The sequence below is a fragment of the Triturus cristatus genome, chromosome 1_2 (genome assembly GCF_964204655.1).
Source record: "Triturus cristatus chromosome 1_2, aTriCri1.1, whole genome shotgun sequence".
Lineage (NCBI taxonomy): Eukaryota > Metazoa > Chordata > Amphibia > Caudata > Salamandridae > Triturus > Triturus cristatus.
This window is the reverse complement of record NC_140580.1, coordinates 1,002,808,431-1,002,828,485: the sequence shown is the minus strand read 5'-3', so window position 1 is coordinate 1,002,828,485 and position 20,055 is coordinate 1,002,808,431. Positions and strand designations below refer to the sequence as shown.

Here is a 20,055-nt window from a genome sequence, read left to right as displayed (position 1 = left end):
CATGCATCAAAGAGCCCTCTCCGTTATATTGTATCTCTAAAGGCCTAGTTCAAAGCATTTTACTTTGAGTTTGCCTTCCTCCTAGAAATTCAGGATTAATCTACATTTAGATGTAAGACACAGCTACTCACAGAAAAATCTTTGTGAATTAGTTCAAATGAGAAGTCAGCATCTTTAGACTCTTCTGCATACAGATGATAGAAATCTGCGCTTCGCTTCCAGGACAGGGCACATTTTAGGACTGGATTTTAAATACAGAATCTCATACTTAGGATATGACGTAATGCTGTACCCATGTCAAATAAATGATACAGGTAATGTTTGAATAGGTGACTTTGTTTAATGGACTAATCCGGCATCTTTTCTTGTCCACTATAGATCCTTACCGGCTACTGTGAAAACCACCTGTGCCAGTGCCCCCTCCAGCCTTCACAAGGCCACCAGAGAAGGTGAAAGACGTAGCACTGTCCTGGGGCCTTTGAGCAAACAGCAGATCCACGATGTAAGCACAACAATCCTCTAGTTTTAAAAAATCTGTAATAAATATAGCAAGATTTGTAGTATTCGTGAGCAGTGGAAGGTGTGACTTAATATATTCAAGGGAGTGATTTGCAGGCCGTATCTTAAATAACAGACAAACACTGCAAGGAGTAATGTGAAAAATTCAAAACTGGGATCTGAGTGTCTGGCTGGCAGACCAGGACTGGTGCAACAAAACCACCATAGACATGTGTTAGCGTGATTTTAAAAGAGTGTAGTATGCCCCATATTATGCATTTGTTGATGTTGTAAAGGTTACATTTGTCAGAAGCCTTAATGGGGTTCCACAGCTGTGCAGGTGTTACTAGAACTCAACCATGTATACATAGGTTTCACTACACAGAGATATCGAATGTCTTAGAGCAGACACTATTCTTTGTGTAAGGTGATGCCTCTGACAGCAGGTAGTGACGATGCTAGCTCAAAGGAGGAGTACTCATAAAACAAGCACAGTCAGTGAAGCTCTGCACCTAGCTGTCATCAGTCTTCCTGGATGTACCACTCCAAGGAACACAAATGGCCCAGACTCTACCAAGAAACTTAACATCTCTCCCTCTGGCAACCGAATCTGAAAACTCACCCCCAGTCCTCTGCCTTCAACCAAATGGCAGTGCTCCTAAAGAGCTAACCGGCAATCCCCTATTAAATAATTTACATAGAATTTCTGAAGCGGTGCTGTCTCCATTCTCAAACACTTTAGTGTCAGGAGTTACATCCTCTAGCTCCATAATGCAGACAATACACATCCACTGTCCGGGTGGCTGTACAATAACCTGAATCTTGTCATGTCAAAACCAAGGGTAATCCAAAATGAACCCCACGGGATACAGCACACACACACACTTACTGGTGGTCCGATGCTGTGGGTCCTATTAGAGGGGCCTACTTAGTTTCCTGCTGTGGGTTGCGGAGGCGGCCGGGCTAGGCTTGGTGCGGCTTGTGACCTGGCCATGGGGATTTCCGTTGAGGACTGGCCCATCGCGCCTTCTCCGGTGCCCCCGGTGTTGTAAATCGTTATGGTCGCGATCTCGGGACCGGCTAAATACTGCCAGGAGTCTCTCGCTGGTGGCCACGCCGGGAGTCTGCGATGGGGAAGGACAAACCTGCCACCTCGAGTCCGAGACAGAGCACTCTGGGCCAGTATGCCACATCTGCGGCTGGCAGTTCCCCACCTGACCCTATGCCGGGTTAATGCAGCCTTGTTGGCGGCCATCACAGATGTGAAAGACTCGCTGGAGGCTAAGATTGGAGCTGCTGGCGCGGAAGTCTGCTTTGTACGTCAAGATCTGAAGAAAGCTGTGGATCACCGAAGCTGAGACGTGAGGGTCCACGGTTGAAGACAATGTCACGACCCTCCAGCAGCGCATCAATAAATTAACGGCCATATCCCAAGACCTAGCCACTCGGGTGGAGGATGCAGAAGGCCTGGCATGGCGCAACAACCTACGCTTTGTTGGTTTCCCAGAAGGATGCGAAGGTAACTCCATGAATCACTTCCTCACCTTGTGGCTCAAGTATCTGCTGCCTCCTGAAATGCTCTCCATGTGCTTTGTAGTTGAGAGGGCTCATCGGACGCTCACGAGGCGGACCCCGCCTGGAGAGGCACCGCAGTTGGTCATTGCCAGGCTGCTCAACTATGCAGATAGAGATGCTGTGCTGCAGTATGCACGGTCGCACAGAGACAAACTAATCTTTGACTCCAAGCCTATAATGATTTTCCAGAACTATACTCGCCTGGTGTGGCAACGGCAGCAATCCTTCACGGCAACGAAGAAACGTCTACGGGATCTCAATATCTCATGCTGTTATATCCGGCCAGACTCCGGGTAGTCTATTATTCTAAGACATATTTCTTTGACTCACCAGAAGCGGTGTTTGCATGGTCTGATGAACGGGTGCACTTGAAACCTCGCTTCCCGCTGCCGCTGGATTCAGGGGTAAGAGTTTTGTAGCTATCAATTTTGCCACGCAGACATATGTCCCCCGCTTCACTAGGCAGACTATTTTATCTTGCTACAATGCAAGGATGGCCACTCAGCCAGTAATTTCTCACATGGCTGAGTTAACAGTGGTAACATGGAATGTCCGAGGGCTGCAAAATAAAATAAAATGAGGGGCTATCTTAAGACAGGCCAAACGCTATGGAGCCGACATCCTCCTCTTACAGGAGACTCACTTACTGGGTAATAAGGCCCCATGCCTAGCCAGGTTTGGTTACCAACAGGTGTACCATGCAGGGTTTACCAGGACTTCTAGAGGAACAGCCATTCTGATCCATCGCCGTGTTCCGTACCTTCACACCAAGCAATGGGTAGATCCTGGAGGCCGATATGTTCTGTTGTCGGGGTCACTCTATGGGGAACCACTTAATTTGGGTATTATTTATGCACCCCCGCCTCTAGGAAGTATATTCGTAGACAGCATTACTCCAGAGGGCCTTTCCCTTCTGGGAGGGGATTGGAATCACACAATGGCATCGTCAGCTAGGAGCTGTGGTGCCGGTGAGGGTTCTTCAGCCTTCTCCTCTAAATTGTCATCGCTTGTTGGTACGCTGGGTTGGGCAGATGTATGGTGTGAGTACCACCCCGCTGAGACAGGCTACACGTATATGTCTATGGTCCATGGTTCCATGTCCCGCCTGGATTACCTTTTTGTGCCACAAGCTTATATCCATAGGTTTTCCCAGGTCTCCCATCTCCCCAGGGGGTTGTCAGACCATTCCCCGGTCAGGGCGACATTACACTTACACATACAGAAGCACCCCTTTCGGTGGCGAATGTCCCCCTGGCACCTTCGAGACCCTGATTGTCAGGAATGTCTTGCCGACGCACTTCAACAATACCTTACCCTTAACACTGACTCTGCTCCCACTAAAGAGGCCCTCTGGGAAGCATGTAAGGCTACTCTCCAAGGGGTGGACATCAGTTACCATGCCAATGACAAGCGCAAGCGCGTTGCCCAGAGGACTGAAATGGAAGACAATGTGCATTACTCGAGACACAATACACGTAGGACCCTAGTCCAACCCTTTATCACAACCTCACTTTTACACACCAACGGTTACGTTAACACCTTCTCGATGAGGCTATATGGTTGGCATCTCAACACTGAATATATCTGTGGGGGGACAAATCAAGCAAAATGTTACATTGAAAGGGAATGCCCCAACTGTGGTTCCAACTATAAGAGGTGACAACGGTGTTTTGCATTCATCCCCCACAGCAGTGGTCACTGAATTCGCGCATTACTTCGCCACACTATACACGCAGAGGGAAGGGCTTTCAGAGGACCTCATTGCAGAGTTACTTCGCGATATTCCCCCCCAGAGATTGACTGATAAAATGCGGGATCACTTAGACTCCCCCATTACGCAAGAGTACTTAACGGCAGCGTTATCTGCAATGCGGCCCGGCCGGGCCCCCGGTCCCAATGGATACCCCATTGAATTCCTCTGCGCTCATATATCTAGATTAGGTCCACATATGTTGGACACAACACATGAAGCCCTCGATGGGCAGTTACTGCCCCGGGACTGGCGCCAGGTGGAGATGGTCCATTTTTTAAAACCAGGTCGTCCTCCAGAAGACCCAGCCTCATACCGCCTGATTTCCCTGATAAAATTTGAACCTAATCTCTTGGGGAAGATCTTAGCAGATCGCCTACGGACCTGCATCCAGGAGCTGGTCCATTTGGATCAATCTGGCTTTATGCCACATAGCACCACCCGCCATAATATTCGCCGGGTCCATAACGCTATGGCACTAGCCCCTGAGCTGGGGCGTCCGGTGGCCATACTTCTTGCCGATATAGACAAGGCCTTTGATTCCTTGAGTTGGGAGTATCTATTCCAGCTTCTACAGGCAAGTAATTTTGGCCCGCAGTTTCGGGCATACGTACGCCTGTTGTATACTAAGCCCATGGCTGCGGTCCATGTCGCTGGTCAGTGTTCCTCCCTTTTCCCCATTGGCCGTGGCACACGTCAAGGTTGCCCCTTGTCTCCTCTCTTATTCGCCTTGGCGGTGGAGCCCCTGGCGATATGGGTTTGCCGTGATCCGGTGCTCTGGGGGTCCGACTAGCCTACCTCACAACCAGATCGTATAGCATTGTATGCCGATGAGATTTTATTTTTTATGACGGACCCATGGATATCGGGCTTGCGTATTTTGCATATTCTTTGAGTCTTTGGCCAGACCACCGGCCTCCATACCAACCCCTCTAGGTCGGTGTTTTTCCCAGTCTGTGGGCAACAGGGTAGGGGTACTTGGGCTTCTCAACTTAGACATGCTACGGACGGCTTCCAATATATGGGGGTATATGTTTCTTCCTGTCCCAAATCGTCCTGGTCAAGAATGTATGGGCGGTCAGCGATTTTTAAGATAGTTTCTCTCCCGAGGGTGCTCTATCAACTTCAATATTTTCTGTATTATATTCCGCGGTACTGGTTCGCGCAAATAAATACTATAATTAATGCCTTCCTCTGGGGTGGGGGTGCGGTAAGAGTGGCCCTGCAGACATGTATACAATCTACTTACTGTGATGGTATCGCTGCCACTGACGAATACTCTTACTATGCAGCTTCCTATCTCCTGGTCATAAATGACTGGTGGTACAACTCGCCTACTGACCCGGGGTATGCCCTAGAACACGTGGCAATGGCAGGGACCCCTCTCTTACGGTTGCTGTACAGTTCACAGAAGCTCGACTCTCTGCCCCACGCCAGTCAGACGACGATTCGGTTGTGGAGGTATATGGTTCGGCGGCTGGGTTGGTGGGGGCTCCTGACCCAGGCCACGCCATTGTGACAGGGTAACTGCCTCCGCCAGGTGACAGCCTTGAGGGGGTTCCACCAGTGGGACCTCATCGGCATCTCCACTCTAGGGGATGTCATGCGGGGTACAACGCTTAAATCTTTCCAGCAACTACAGGAAGAGTATCAACTTAATAAAACCCAATTTTATAAATATCTCCAAGTTCGCCATGCGCTCACCCCGGTGATACAACATATAGACAATCTCCTGGAATTTCACCCACTGGAAGGCTGCCTCATTATGGGGAATCTGGGCGCTCACAAAATAAGGTAGGTTTACCAAACACTGACTACACATGCCAACACGACACTTCACAAGACTCGGAAGGCAAGATGATATCCCGGAACTGACTGACGACGATTGGGCAGAGGCCATCGCCAGCCCTAGGGGTGCTGCGGTGGCCTCTAGATACCAACTTATTCAGTTTAAATTTGTCCACAGGGTGTACTTTACACTCCTTCGTCTTTGGAGGGTGGGTGTTATTGCCTCACCACAGTGCCTCTGCTGTGATCGGGAAGAGGGGGTCATATTTTCATTCGGTGTGGGGTTGACCTGCTATACAGCGCTTCTGGCGTAGGGTTCAGACCTGTCTTAAGGAGGCACTGTCTTGGGACCTCCCACTGGACCCCCGATTGTTCCTTCTCCACAGTACTGAAGATATAGGGGCAAACCGGTATAAGCAACATTTACTTTCCCTAGCGCTCACGATTGCCAAGCGGGATATCACTCAGCTTTGGAAAGGAACGTCCCCGCCGACGATGGGAAAGTGGCGTGGGGAGCTCGATACCTGCATTGGGGCAGAAATAGCAGTCTTCCAGGCATGGGGATGCCCACAAAAACACAGAAAAATTTGGTCTAGATGGACTACCTATTGAGGAGTAGATCTTCCCCCGCTTCCCTCGCAATCCCCTTAAGAACCTACATTTACTGGGTGTTACTGGCCATCTCCTCTACTATTTTGCATGTCTTTCATCATTATCATGTACGGTTTGTCAATGATGTTTGCCTATATTGGAGGGTGGGGGACAGTTAGCGTGAAGTTTTGGTTGTTACGAATGTTTTCTTTACCAAATATATCTTGCAGGTGTCCCAATTTGTGTAATATGCCATTTTCTTGTGAGAAATTGATGTATGTCAGATACCTACTGATATGGTTCTTTAAAAATGCATTAAAACATGTTTTTAAAAAAAATGTTAATTTATTGAACAGTGTCTTTGAAGGATATGAAATCATGAAGGTGCATGCCTGCAGGGAAAGGGTGATTTTCCCCTGAGTATGTCAGTGGACAGGATCCTATGTGCTATTGAATGAAATATTAATTTCCCTGTTCACAAATTACAGAGGCCAATAATGCATGTATTTAATTATTTTAATACATTCCAAGAGAATTTGCAGAGAAATCTGTCTCAATTCTGGATGAACAATGAACAATCCTCCCGCAAAGATTCCTTCCAACTAAACAAGTAGATCATACACACATTCCCTATATTGCCTTTACTTTCCAAATTGATCAGAGTATAGAAAAAAGTAAGTGATGCAAGGTAACTTGGGAGCTCCCAGGTGGCCAAACAGCTACTAGTTCTTGCACCTTCTGAAGCTCCTTATGAGAACACCTAATCCATCCCTCTATTTATCTCATCGTGTTGTTCTAGTGTCATACTTCTCAATCACAGACCTTGGCTGCTTGTTCCCAAGACAATAGCCTATTGTGTCCCAAGTGGTGCCCAACAGTGGACAGATAGATATTTTGTCATCGTACATACTGCATCCACTTACATTCCAGTGTCTGTCTTAAAATCATTGTATGATCAAAGGGACTGCACCAAGTCTGATACAGTGCTCCTGAGGCACAAAATCTTATGTTAGGATACAAGAAAAGAAAGAAGTGTTACTGGGCAACCCAGGATGACATCATGTATAGTTACTGTTTAGTCCTACTGTTTGACTTAATTACTAAAAGAGCACAACAAAACTAAAACAAACACTGGCAAGGCTAATCAGGCTCACTTTCCTAAAGTAGAATGGGAGAAGCACTTGGACTTGCCAATGGGGGACGATGAACACAAATAGATTTTTCTTTTTTAAACTTACCTGCCGCCTTCCAGCAAAGCGTCTCTCTCTTCTGCTCCTCTCCTCTCTGCTGCAGGCAGGCACAGGCTCCCAGCCTGCCCTGTGGCCAATCCTGAAGCTGCTCTCCTGAATGAGAGCAGCTTCAGGATTGGCCCGAGCGCCAATGGTTGGCAGTCGAGGAGAGACTGGGAGCCAGTGCCTTCTCTCTCCAACCCCAGCAATATAGCTGGGGTTGGAGAGAGCTTCACTGCGCATGTGGGTTTGGTCAGGCTCAGAAGGCATGCCAAACCCACATGCGCAGTGAAGGTAGTGCCTACCACGCACCCTCCAGCCTGTCACCAGCCTGGTCCCGCCCCCAAGACTTGGCAAAAGGAAAATATAATGATAATAAAATGGGTTTATTTTTCACATTTTTTAAAGTGCTCACTGGGGGGGGGGGGGCTTAATTGGAACACAAACAACAGAGTACCTGTTTCACCCTAATTAGGTCTCATCAGCAAGGTATAACTTGGTCCCAGTGACACAGAGAACATAGGACCCATGCCTGGGCATACCTGTCCCACTTGGAGCACCAAAAAAAAGGTGATAGATCGAATGCTTGAATTAATCTCAGTCACTGGCATTGCTCGGGGTATATCCCAATCCATAATTTTTTATCCCCCATGTCACCTCAGTTTGGACCCTGCAATATGCAAATCAGTCTTGACCCTGCTTCAACAGGAATAGTCCACCCCTAACTGCCAGGTCCTCCCTGAACTGGAAGACTGCTTTAGTAACATATTAATCTCCATTTTGAATCAATGGCATATCTGTTCCTAAGAAGCTTTCTGCAGCCCTAGGACAAGATGAAAGGTCTCTTGGTAGGATACGTGGTAGATAAAATAAATACTTAATACCTGCAGTGAATTGGAAATGGTAGACCATGAAAGCCACAAGAGGTGAATGTCCTATAGTAGTTCCTCTATCCCCTTAAAGATGTGATCTAGTCACTGCCGCACTGCCCTACGTATTAGATCTAAGAAATGCTTATTCTCAAAAGTAGGCTATGGAGCACATTCGAGAAAATGACAAATGAGAGGGAAAGCACTTTGGTCTACAATAATATGAATTCTTTTACAAGTAAAATACCCTCTCAGCAGACATCCCCTCCTCTGTCCTTGCGATAGTCAAGGAAAGCTTACACAGCCTCAGCAGAGCAACCAAACCACAAGGCTGTGCTATTTCAGATTTATGTTGGGCCTTCTAGACTGTTAAGAGACAGGCTACCTTGGTATTTATTTTATGATGAAGATATCCTTGTGCCTTATGCACTTGCCTCAACTCAAAATGTCACCCGCCCTTTGCAAAGCATAATATACGATGCTGTTGAGGTATACCCGAAATATTGCCTGGCTGTTCCACAACATTGTGGGCCTCATTTATGAGAAGTGACACATTGCTGTGTGAAAGCAGCGATGCGTCACTTCTCAGTGCGCCCTGATGGATGCATCATATTTACTGTATGACGGATCAGCGGCGTCACTAGGGTTGGTGTCACCCAGTGCGGTAACTCTAGGTGTCACCCGTGCGGTCCGCACCCCCCGCAGTCCCCTAGTGACGCCACTGCAGAGATTAAACATGAAACCTCTTCATTACTGGATTAAATATGATAGTGATGAAAATACACATTTTGTCCTTGGCGAATCATCAGCCACATGTAACGAGCCTAAAACTAACCCACATCTTTGTCTGTTTGACTACATCAACCGGTGTGTTTTAAAATACACTACAGGTCCCTTGACCCCATTGGGTGTCTTCCTCCCTTTCCTGATATTTGTTTGTCCCGGCAACTGAACTTTAGTGAGGAAGGACAGACAAACAGCACACGCTATTCCCTCCCACACATAGGAGTGGCAAGCTCGCGCTTGACAAGAAAACAGACGTTTGCTATGTAAATAGACTTTTTCCAGCCCGCCACAAAATAGTGCTGAAGAGACTCGTATTTCATTGGTTGGTTCTGAGGCCAACAGGTATTTCGCCAGTATTTCACAAAACGCAGATTCCATTGGGCGCTTTGCTGAGGAACCTGGTTGAGCACGCAGCTATTATGGCAACACGGCTATTCGGTCTGCACAATAAACACCTGTTTAGTGTTTCACGGCAGACTGAGGGGCTTAAGATTTTTTTTTTATTTTTTATACACGGGGAAGGTGAGTTACCAGAGGCATGGGGGTGCCAGAGGTTCTTTTCTTACCTGACCCGAGGGTCGTGTCGGTCTCCGCCCCCAGATGATCCGCATCTTCCGAGCTTGGGGCACCGCCCAGGGCCAGTCCAGTACCCGAGCACCGCTGGCCCCGCACCCCTTCACCTGCTGCTCCGGTGACAACTGCCGGTGCTTCACGGACTCGGGTGTCCAGGAGTCTTCACACTCAATTGTCCTCTGAGGTCTTCCGGGGGTCCCTCGAGCCCCCGGGTCCTCTCGATCCCCAGGCTCTTCCTCTGACCCTCGTTCCTGCCGCAGTCTCCGGTCCCGAACTCTGCTCTCTGAACAGAAACTTTCCAGAGCGCGGGGAGCTGAGCTTCAGACTGACAGCAGCCGGTCTCCAGGCCCAGAGGCGTAGCAAGAGCTTGTGGCGCCCGGGGCTATCCCTCAGATTGCCGCCCCTGGGGGGAGGGGTGCTGGGGAAAAAGGACGGCGAGCACTTGAAAGAGGTCCGAGAGACGCATAGTAATCGCTGCTAATAGTTACCTCGATCATGCAAGTTACATGCACATACATGACACGGTCCAAAGCTACACAGTTGAATACACCAGTGACCGGCAGTACAAAAGAGAACACACACACTGCTTGATTTATCTGGGGACTCAGAAAAACTACATGCGACATCCATCAGAGAGCTGTGTGAACAATTACAACACGAAAGGACTGCATACCCCATATCACCTCTACATGAAGTTAGAATTTTTGAAATCCTGTTTTATGCTGCTAAAGTTTTGAGAAATTTCAATTTTATGCTGTCTGAAAAATTTTCCAAGGTAAGTTTGTCTTTACCTTCCTTACGAGTTTTCATTAAATTCTGCTATGTGCGGTAACTCCTGGAACCACACTGATTGGACTTATGAGTTTTGGAATGAGAATCATGTTCCCTTGATAAATGCTTTCAGGCCAAATCTACTGATATCTATCAGGAGAAAAGCAGAAGATGGCATTTAGGTGCAGTAAGCAGCAAGATCTGAATGTTAGTCCTTATTACTGGGGGAATAACCACTCGTAATGAAGGGTATAGCAACAACAAAAAATTCAAAATCCTTCCCTTCTATCCCTCCACTACACTTTTTCAATCCAAATAACAGACTAACATGTCCACTACTCAAATAAATGTCCTATTTCACTATACTAATTCGCCACTAATCCTTTATGGGTTTCGGAGTAGCGTGCTACTCGCCGAAAAAGCACATTAACACCTCAACAGGGGTAGCAAGCGCTATATAAATGCAAACCTTTTTACCTCTTCTACCCCTTCGGTATCCTTCTTAATCCAAATAATTGACTAACATACCTACCACTCAAATTATTAAAAATGACTTGCATATTTCACTATACTACTTCACCACTAACACTGTACGGGTTCCAGAGTAGTGTGCTACTCGCCGAAAAACGCTTCAACCCCCCCATCAGAGGTAGCAAGTTCTAGATAAATCCAAACCTTTTTTCCCTTCTCCATATCTCCACTATCCTTCTCAATCCACATAATCTGACTAACATATCCACCACTCAAATTACTTTCAAATATTCACTATACTAATTCACCACTAATCATTTATGGGTTCCGGAGTAGCGTGCCACTCGCTGAAAAAGCGCTTCGATGCCTCCTTATGGGTAGTGAGTGCTATATAAATTCAATTACAATACAATACAAAAAATAATTGCAAAAGTGCCATCAACACCCTCAAGCAACCAGGCAAAGGGAAACTATGCAACCAAATTTAAACCCATTCTTCCAAACTCCCGACCTCCACAAAGAACGTTGGTCCATATCAGTGTGTCAAAGGCAATATTGAAGCTACATGAAATCAACCACATCTGGCCCAAATTCTGGGTTAAGCTAGACTTTAGGTTAAAGTTGTTAGATATATGAGGTGCTGCACCTCGGCCTCCTCTTAGATATGTTGCAGCTTTGTTCCAAACCACAGAGAACAAATGCGGATTATGCCAGAAAACAGAAGCCAAGGGGTTCACAGGAGGAGCCCGAAAAAATTGAAAGGATACTAGCAAATAAAAGCAAAAATCCTCATGTGTGCATGGGAAGCAGTTAGAAACACACGGGAAAATGACTTAAACCCCATTATTATTCACAGAACAATATGGACCTCACAGACCTCCCCAGTGCCCAGTTGGCAATGTCCTTCTGTGTTGTAGTGTGACGTATCTCAGGCTGAGGCGGGCTAGACTAAGGTAAGAAGCCATGGCAGGAGTAGAGTTTTGGCTTCTCGTGGGGGCTGGGCTTCTCAGTAAGACTGGGTGGGGGCCCAATTCGGTTAAAACTGAGTAGAGACCAATGCCCCTATGCCCAGACCTAGGCTAAACCTTTTTTTCCTTGAATTGTTCTTGAAATCACTGCAGAGATGCAGGCTTCAAAACCGGTGACGGATCATACTACTTACTAGTGGTACAGTTTAAGAGCAACAAAGCATTATGGGGAAGGAGGGACGCAGTACTTCACATCTTCAAGTGACCCTTTGACATCAGTGACACCTTCATCAAGTCCTGCTTTTGTGACAAACAGAACTTTGCTTTCTGCTGTTCTAGGATCCACAGAAGCAAAATGGTCTTGGCTAAAAAGCCAAGAATGGATGAAGGTGTCACTTATGACAATGGGCGGTTAACACGCTTACTACTTTCATAGGATTAGCAAGATAGGGTACCATCTTACAGATTCTTCCACTGATAGCAGGCACCTGATCACATAAAAAGATCCCGAGACGGAAGCACCGTTTCTGCTCCACTGCACCACTTCCCACAGACTTAATTAAGATCATTGCGAATTCATGATGTGATTGTGAACCCAGACCAAAGGGTACCCCTCCACCCAAGCTCTCTTCAAACGGAATACAACTGCATGGGCAAGTTCTCTGGCTGGGATTTGTAACTTTTTTTAATCTTGAAATACGCCATTGGCTTTTCTAACTGGGATATTTTTTTAGCCTGAAATGCAATGTCATTCTTGCACAGCTTTTTAAATTTTGTAAATATGTTAGATGCGCGCTTTTTACATGTTTATGCTTTTAATTAACTAATAAACTATTACTAGTCACTTGAATTGTTCATAGATATGACTGGATAACATGGATGCGCTGTCCTTGGGCTCTGGAAAAAAACACACATATACACACATGCACACCACACATACACACAGAGACACACACACACCACACAGACAGCACACACACACAGACACACACCACACACACATAGACACACACCACACACAGACACGCACAAAACAGACACACACACACATACACACAAACACACAAACACACAAACACACACCGAGGTTAGTAGCCCTATTGTGCAGGGTTTCTAATAACATTGCACTGAACTAATGTTATACATGAGTAAGACATCTTAGAATGATGATTTCGCGTTTCCTGCTGCAATCATTTGAAGGGAGGAGACAGCACAATGCTACACCATCCAGAACGACAGTAGACATCACCCCCGAAGCAAAATGTCACACAACAAACATGCACAGAAATATTCTTGCCACACATTAACACCTCCAGAATCATGCTTTCGTGATACAGTGGAAAAAGTCTTTGCATCAAGAATTGCTTTAAGTTCCCCCAAGGACATACGGCCAGTCAAAAATGTTCTGTGATGCAACCCCTGGGGCCTCGTCACTTGAAGGGAGCTCTAGGGCTGGATCAGTAAACATTATTATCTGGCATTATTCGTGTGCCCGGTGGTAAGTTAATGCAGTGCTTAATATGAGCAACTGTTTTCATCGTAATATCTATGAAAGTGGATTTGTGGCGGAGCCTAGGTGATGATTCCACCCCTCTGAAAACGTTCAGCTAGCTCCTGCTGCTCTCCTCTTTCTTACCTCACTCACTTCAGGGTCTCACACTATGGCAGGCAGGGATTGGTTCGAACTTCTTTCACTTCTGCTGCACTGCAGCAGCCAGCAAAGCAAAATCGCCCAGCAGCAGCACTGCCACTGCCCCAGGCCAGAATTGACTCCTCACGAGAGCGCGTAGTGGTGAAGCGTGTGACGTGTCACTGCTACGTTCTCATCGCAAGGGCTGGCCAAAATGTAGCCCAGGGCCCTCATTGGTAACGCTCGCGCGCTACCAATGACGGCCCTGGGACGGACCAACAAGCAAGTTTTGGCACAAACAACGCGGGACGTCGCGGCGGCAATTTTGGCAACACTGCAGGCGCACTGACTGACTGGCGCAGCAGTTCCAACAAAAGCAAGCAGGTCAGGACAGGTGCGCGCTGCTTGCACTTTCAAACTTTAACAGCCTGGGCCGTGCGCGCAGCACTGGTGGTCCGTTGCGGCTGCCTTTAAAATTTATTTGGGGACACTGACGCTACAATGACTGATAGTAGTGTCAGTGAGTGTCCCCAAATAAATTATAAAGGCCGCCGCAACAGGCCACCTATGCCGCGCGTCTGCCCCCAAAATAGTGCCGCCTGGGGCGGACCGCCCCCCCCCCCCCCCCCCCCCCCCACTAGCTACGCCACTGACAATATACCCAACATCTCCCATGGGGGCCGAACGGCAACCTACACCCTTCAACCATGCTGTCTGAAAGGGCCCCAGGAAGTCGATGTGAACTAAAGATCTTCACAGCCTCATCGGCGATATAAAGCGCTATATTCATTCATCAATGCAGTACAATACAGTACCTACATACCCTTCCTAAAACTATCCCCTGAAATGTGCTCGCATTCCCTGCTCTAAGGTGCTGAATCACTAAGAATCTTGCCAAAAAAAGCATCTCTGTGCCCTCTTTCCTCTCCCCCCACCCTCTGACGGTTTATTATATTCAATATTTCGATTTTTATATCCTTCAATATGTGAAGGGTACTGCACTGCCTCAGCAACGGGCATGAAGTGTAAAATGAACTATATATTCAAGCACCAGGGATAGAGAGAACCTGTTGTTTTTTTTCAAATAAACATTCCACTCGCAAGTTAGAAAGTTCTAGAGGAATCAATAGTAGATAGTGTTATGAGCTATTTCTCATTATGCTTTGTCTGGGAATGGAAAGTTCCATGCCAGCTTAGTGTGAAAACGCCCACCAAAAACGCTGTCCGCGATTAGCTGCGGTCTGTGATACATTGAGGGATGTCAGAGCCCTCTTTTTCAGACCCCACCTGCTCTAGGTCCACATACAATAGTCATATTTAAACATACAGAGAATCTCAAAGAATTAATATAGTCGGACACACGCAAGCACCTGATTCTTCATATAACATAGCACACGCTGACTGGAAATGTTTGTAGGGCAATACAAAACAGAAACTACGTTTGATTTACTAAAAATACAGATTGGTAGCGAAAAGGCCACCTATGACACTTCTCTGTCCGGAAGTACCCCTCGTTGCACCAATTAATGGTACGTACATCTTGTAATGACTATGCTTAAGTGACAAACGTGTATTCAGTGGAAAACCAATAACAATTTTTCAACTAAATAAAGAAAATTATTTTTTTTAATCACCCGAAACGAATTCCTTTTCAATGGCACACTGTTTCATTGTCTACCACAACAGGCACATTTCAGCTTCCTGTATAGTCACGACCAGGCGCGCAACACCCATTGGACTCACAGGGCTTCCGCTCCCCCCCCCCCCCCCCCCGTCGTGTGTGGCAGCCCGGGATCATCGGGATGAGACACCTTCCCGGGCAAAAAAGCAGCCGCACCCGAGCACTTTACAGGTCTTTAAAAGACCATTTGAATGTTAATGAGGCCTTGCTGTTGTGTCGCCCCTTCTAAGAGCCCCTGCAGCTCCACTCTGCCTATTGCTTAAAGTTCAGCCCCCCCCGAAATTTTTGCTCAGCCCCCCCCGAAATTTGGCTCTAGTTGCGCCTCTGGTCACGACTCACCTGAAGTATTCTGAATCAACAAAAATCATCCTGATGGCTGCACCAATATCCCTGTGCTGCCTGTGCCGGAAAAGAGGCGAGCGCGTGGTGGTGGAGCGTGTGACGTCACTGCCGCGCTACTTTTTTTTACCGCAACGCAAGGGTTGACTAAACATTATGCCCAGGGCCGTCATTGGTAGCGCTTTCGCGCGCTACCAGATTGACGGCCCTGGGATGGGACCCACCACATACAAGGTACGTCACGCACGCATGCTGCACTGCAGGCAGCACAATTTACAATCAGGTGTGCTTGCTCTTCCGCGCGAGGGCCCCAGTGGCGGCGACCTTTATAATTTATTTGGGGACACTGACACTACTGTGAGTGTCCCCAAATAAATTATAAAGGCCGACGCCCCCAAAATAGTGCCGCCTGGGGCGGACCGCCCCCACCGCCCCCCCCTAGCTACGCCAGTGTCCAGGCCCCGCCCCTTCAGCCAGGGTAAGGACCGCGCGTCAAAGTCAGTGGCTCCATTTCGAAAGCACACCCCCAGTCCCCGAAGGTGTCACGGTATCACCCCATGTGATGGTGTCACCCGGTGCGGTCCGCATCCCACGCTCTCCCCTAGTGACGCCACTGTGATACATCAAGTCGCAAGGAGTTACAGACACGTCAGTATTTCTGACGTATCTGTAGGCGCAAAAGTGACGCATTGCTGGAGTGTGTCACAAAAGTGACGCAACTCCAGCAATGTGTCCTTTTACATGGGGCAAGCCCCATGTGAAAGGGCCTGCGTCAGTCTCATGCCTGCTGTGAGGCAGGCGTAAGATATTGACTCATTTGCACCCTAGAAGTGGTACAGTGAAATCTCGTAGATTTCACTGCGTCACTTCTACGAAGCTTACTTACGTGGGAACGCCCACCCTGCATACATTATACCTGACGCAGGTATAATGTAGCGCAGGGGTTTACAAAGTGACGCATCTGCGTCACTTTGTAAATAGGGCGCAACAGGAGGCATGTTTTACACCGCCGATGTGTCACAAAAAGTGACACAACAGTAGCGCAAAACTGTTGCAAGGCCTCATAAATAAGGCCCTGTATCTTTATATCAATGCGCACCTTCCTCTCATGGTGAATCCTTTGTGGGGTTTCAACCACATCCCAATTTCTACATACACCTTGAGTGCCACTTACTTCTTTAATTGAAAACACATCTGCACTCATAGTGTACACGACTCACCATATGGGGTATTTTAATCTGTAACACTTTTGCAGTCACCCCAAAGGCGATTTTACAGCCAGCCTAGGAGTAAAGGGGCATATTATCAAGACAGGCGATAAAATTATCGCCGCTTTAGCGGCAGAAAACTGCTGCTAAAACGGCGATAATGGGCTTGATGATGTATGCTCTATGGAATTCAGGTTAGACGTGAAGGACATCTAACCTGAGCTTCAATTGGAATTCCATAGAGCATATTATCAAGCCCATTATCGCCGTTTTAGCGGCAGTTTTCTGCCGCTAAAGCGGCGAAAATTTTATCGCCTGTCTTGATAATATGCCCCAAAGTGTGCTCACAACGCAGTCTCACTGTCTCCGATACCTCGATTGCAGTGTATTCAAAACAATGTCTCGTATGTACTGCACGCGGACCAACCTTGCAGTTCCCTGGACACCTGTATTTTGTATAAGTTACTATGTCTCCTCCCGTTCATTGCTCAGGGATACCTTTCCTGCCACCGCATCACATGCACCTCCTATGTTTACTGGGCCTGAATGAAGTAAGTCCCTCTGTGTTACATTGGAAGGTGCAAAGGGGCTGTCACTGAATATTGGAACGCTGCGTTACTAATTTTGGAGTAACACTTCGCTCTGACATGTTATTGTAAATATTCCCCTGAATGGGTTAATCCTTTTTTACAATGAACTGGGTGATGGTATTAGCCACTGAATTTTGTTGCCCTTTGCAGTTGTGGATTGTGGGCCTCATTGATGCGTGAAAGCAGCTATGCGCCACTTCTCAGTGCACCCTCTTTGCAACATGATGGACAAGTCATATTTACTGTATGGTGCATCATGTCGCAAGGAATGACAGATACATCAGTATTACTGACGAATCTGTTGGCGCAAAAGTGGCGCATTGCTGGGGTGTGTCTGAAAACAGACGCAACTCCAGCAATGTGTCCTTTCACATGGGGGCAAGCCTCATGTGAAAGGGCCTGTGTCACCCTTATGCCTGCCATGAGGCAGGCGGATTTCACTGCGCCACTCCTACGACCCTTTGTTGTGGGGTAACATCCATCCAATATACCTGACGCAGGTATAATGTAGCGCAGGGGTTGACGAAGTAAAGCATCTGCCTAGATGCATCACTTTCCTAAATATGGCTCAACATGGCACGAAAAGTGAAGCAACGTTGGCGCAAAAGTGACGCTGGGGCTCATAAATAAAACCCTGTATTTTTTTTTTTTATTTCTTTTTAATTTCTTTTTATTGAATACATTAACATGCAATAGTTAATGTCTATCTATGCTTCACACTACAAGCAAAATTTTCCAGTAAGTTTATAAATTTGTTACATTGACACATGACTAATCGAGTAGTATGGTTCCGTACCCTTCATTCACTGGTGTCTGTTACTGAATCATCAGGAGGCAGAGTGCAAATTTTCCCATGGAAGCTATTCCACTTTCCCCACACACCCTCCCACTTCTTAGGGCACCCTCTATGTGTGTATTCTGCCTTTTCCCCCACCATAGCTGCATCCATATCATTACACCATTCTCGGTGCGTCTGTGTAGTTTGTGCTCCCCAGTGTTTAGCAATGTTACGTTTGGCAAACATCATGCCTAGCGTTGCCCAATCTTGAGCCGTATGGTTAAGATCTGTCGTTTCCCAGATGTTTAGAAGACAGCGCTTGGGCTCTGGTGATACGCCTGCTCCGCTAACTCGTGTGGTAGTATGCATAATTCCACCCCAGTATGTTGCTATCTCCAGGCATTCCAGAGTGTATGATAAAAGGTGCCGATTGCCTCGCAGTTTATCAAGCAGAGTAGGTTATCTGTCTTCCCTATCTTTTGGAGGATTATTCTCGTGTAGTAGATTCTATGGAGTATCTTCAGCTATACTAATCTTAATTTAGAGGATATCGCCACTTCTCGAGGGGATGCAAGTGCCCCCTGCCAGTCTGTCTCGTCCAGGTCACCTACATCAGCCTGCCATTTTCGCAAAGGGTTGTGGTAGGGTCTGGTTGGTTATTATTGATCTTACGATAAGTTAGAGAAATGGCTTTCCTATCCATGTATTCTCTTAGAAGCCTGTTCTCTAATGGGCAGGCCTCTGGGAGTATAGTGTCTGATAGGATGGCCACTTTGAGTGCATGTCGGATCAGAGTGTAGCGTAATATTTCTGTGGGCGCCATCTCATATTGCTCTTGAAGTTGAGTAAAGGCAATGACCCCTCCCCTTCATCCAGAGATCCCCAACCCTCGAAATCCCTATTGAGTGCCAGTGTTTGAAGCCTTTGCTACCACTGAGTCTACCCAGTTTTTTTGTTTCTCAAAGCGGAGTCAGTTGCGTCCCAGCCTAGCTGCTTGAGCGCTGTATGCCATATTTGTAATGTGTGTGCGGTGGGTCCGAGTAGGGCAGTCTTACGCGTTTTATTGTAGAGCTCTCCCATGACTCCTCCCTCTCCCAGGACATGTCTATCTAGACGGAATGCCGGTTCAGTTTGGGGGGCTTGAAGCCACTGGTTGATCACAATCCGGTGGGAGGCCCAATAGTATCTTTGGGTATCGGGGAGGGGGCGATTCCGTCGTCATACCATCTTTTAACCAATTTGTGCCTGGCTATGCAGGCTGGTTTTCCGTCCCAAAGTAGGTTACTCACTTCCGCCTCAATTGCCTTGAAGTGTGTCAAGGGGACCAGGAATGGGGTATTTTGCAGTGCATAGAGAAATCTGGGGAGCGCCGTCATTTTGACGAGTGCGGCTCTTCCCAGCAGTGTCGGTGGCAAGTGGCAGGGATAGCCAGTATTTTGTGTCACGGCGGAGTCATCTCAGGGGTTCGAGGAAGTATTTGTCCATAAATTCCCCAGGTAGTGATGTAACATAAATTCCCAGATATTTGAAGCACTCTTCTACTATTTGGCCCGTACATCCCACCGGAAGCTTCGGCGGGGGGCGCATAGGACATAGAGGATTGATTTAGTCAAGTTTATAGTGTACCCAGAGAATCTGCCATAGAGCTCACAAATATCCAGGAACCTGTGCAGCGAGCGCCTGGGGGATACCATGTACAACAGAGCATCATCCGCATACAGGGATATACGGTCTTCTCATCCCTCTGACCATCGGAGTTCACGAATGATTGGGTCTCTCTGTATCCAAGATGAAGGCCCTGTATTTTTTAAAAGAAAGCTTTTTTTTTTTCTTCACTCATTTATATTTATATTTTCCTAATTGTCCATAATAAATTGCTGCTTTACCCTGGTGGGAGCGCTCCAGAGTGCATGTATGATCTCTCCAGACTCTCATTGGGGCCTTATGTTCTGAATTCTAG

At 47.2% G+C, this 20,055-nt stretch overlaps 1 protein-coding gene across 1 annotated transcript in view; it reads left to right on the top strand.

Moving 5' to 3' along the window:
- Window positions 1-20,055, top strand: part of LOC146868578 (uncharacterized) — a 166,674-nt gene that overhangs the window by 83,278 nt on the left and 63,341 nt on the right. The window contains exon 4 of the mRNA XM_085611458.1: window positions 379-502. Coding sequence (XP_085467584.1) covers window positions 379-502 — 124 coding nt within the window. The remainder of the gene's footprint in view (window positions 1-378; window positions 503-20,055) is intronic.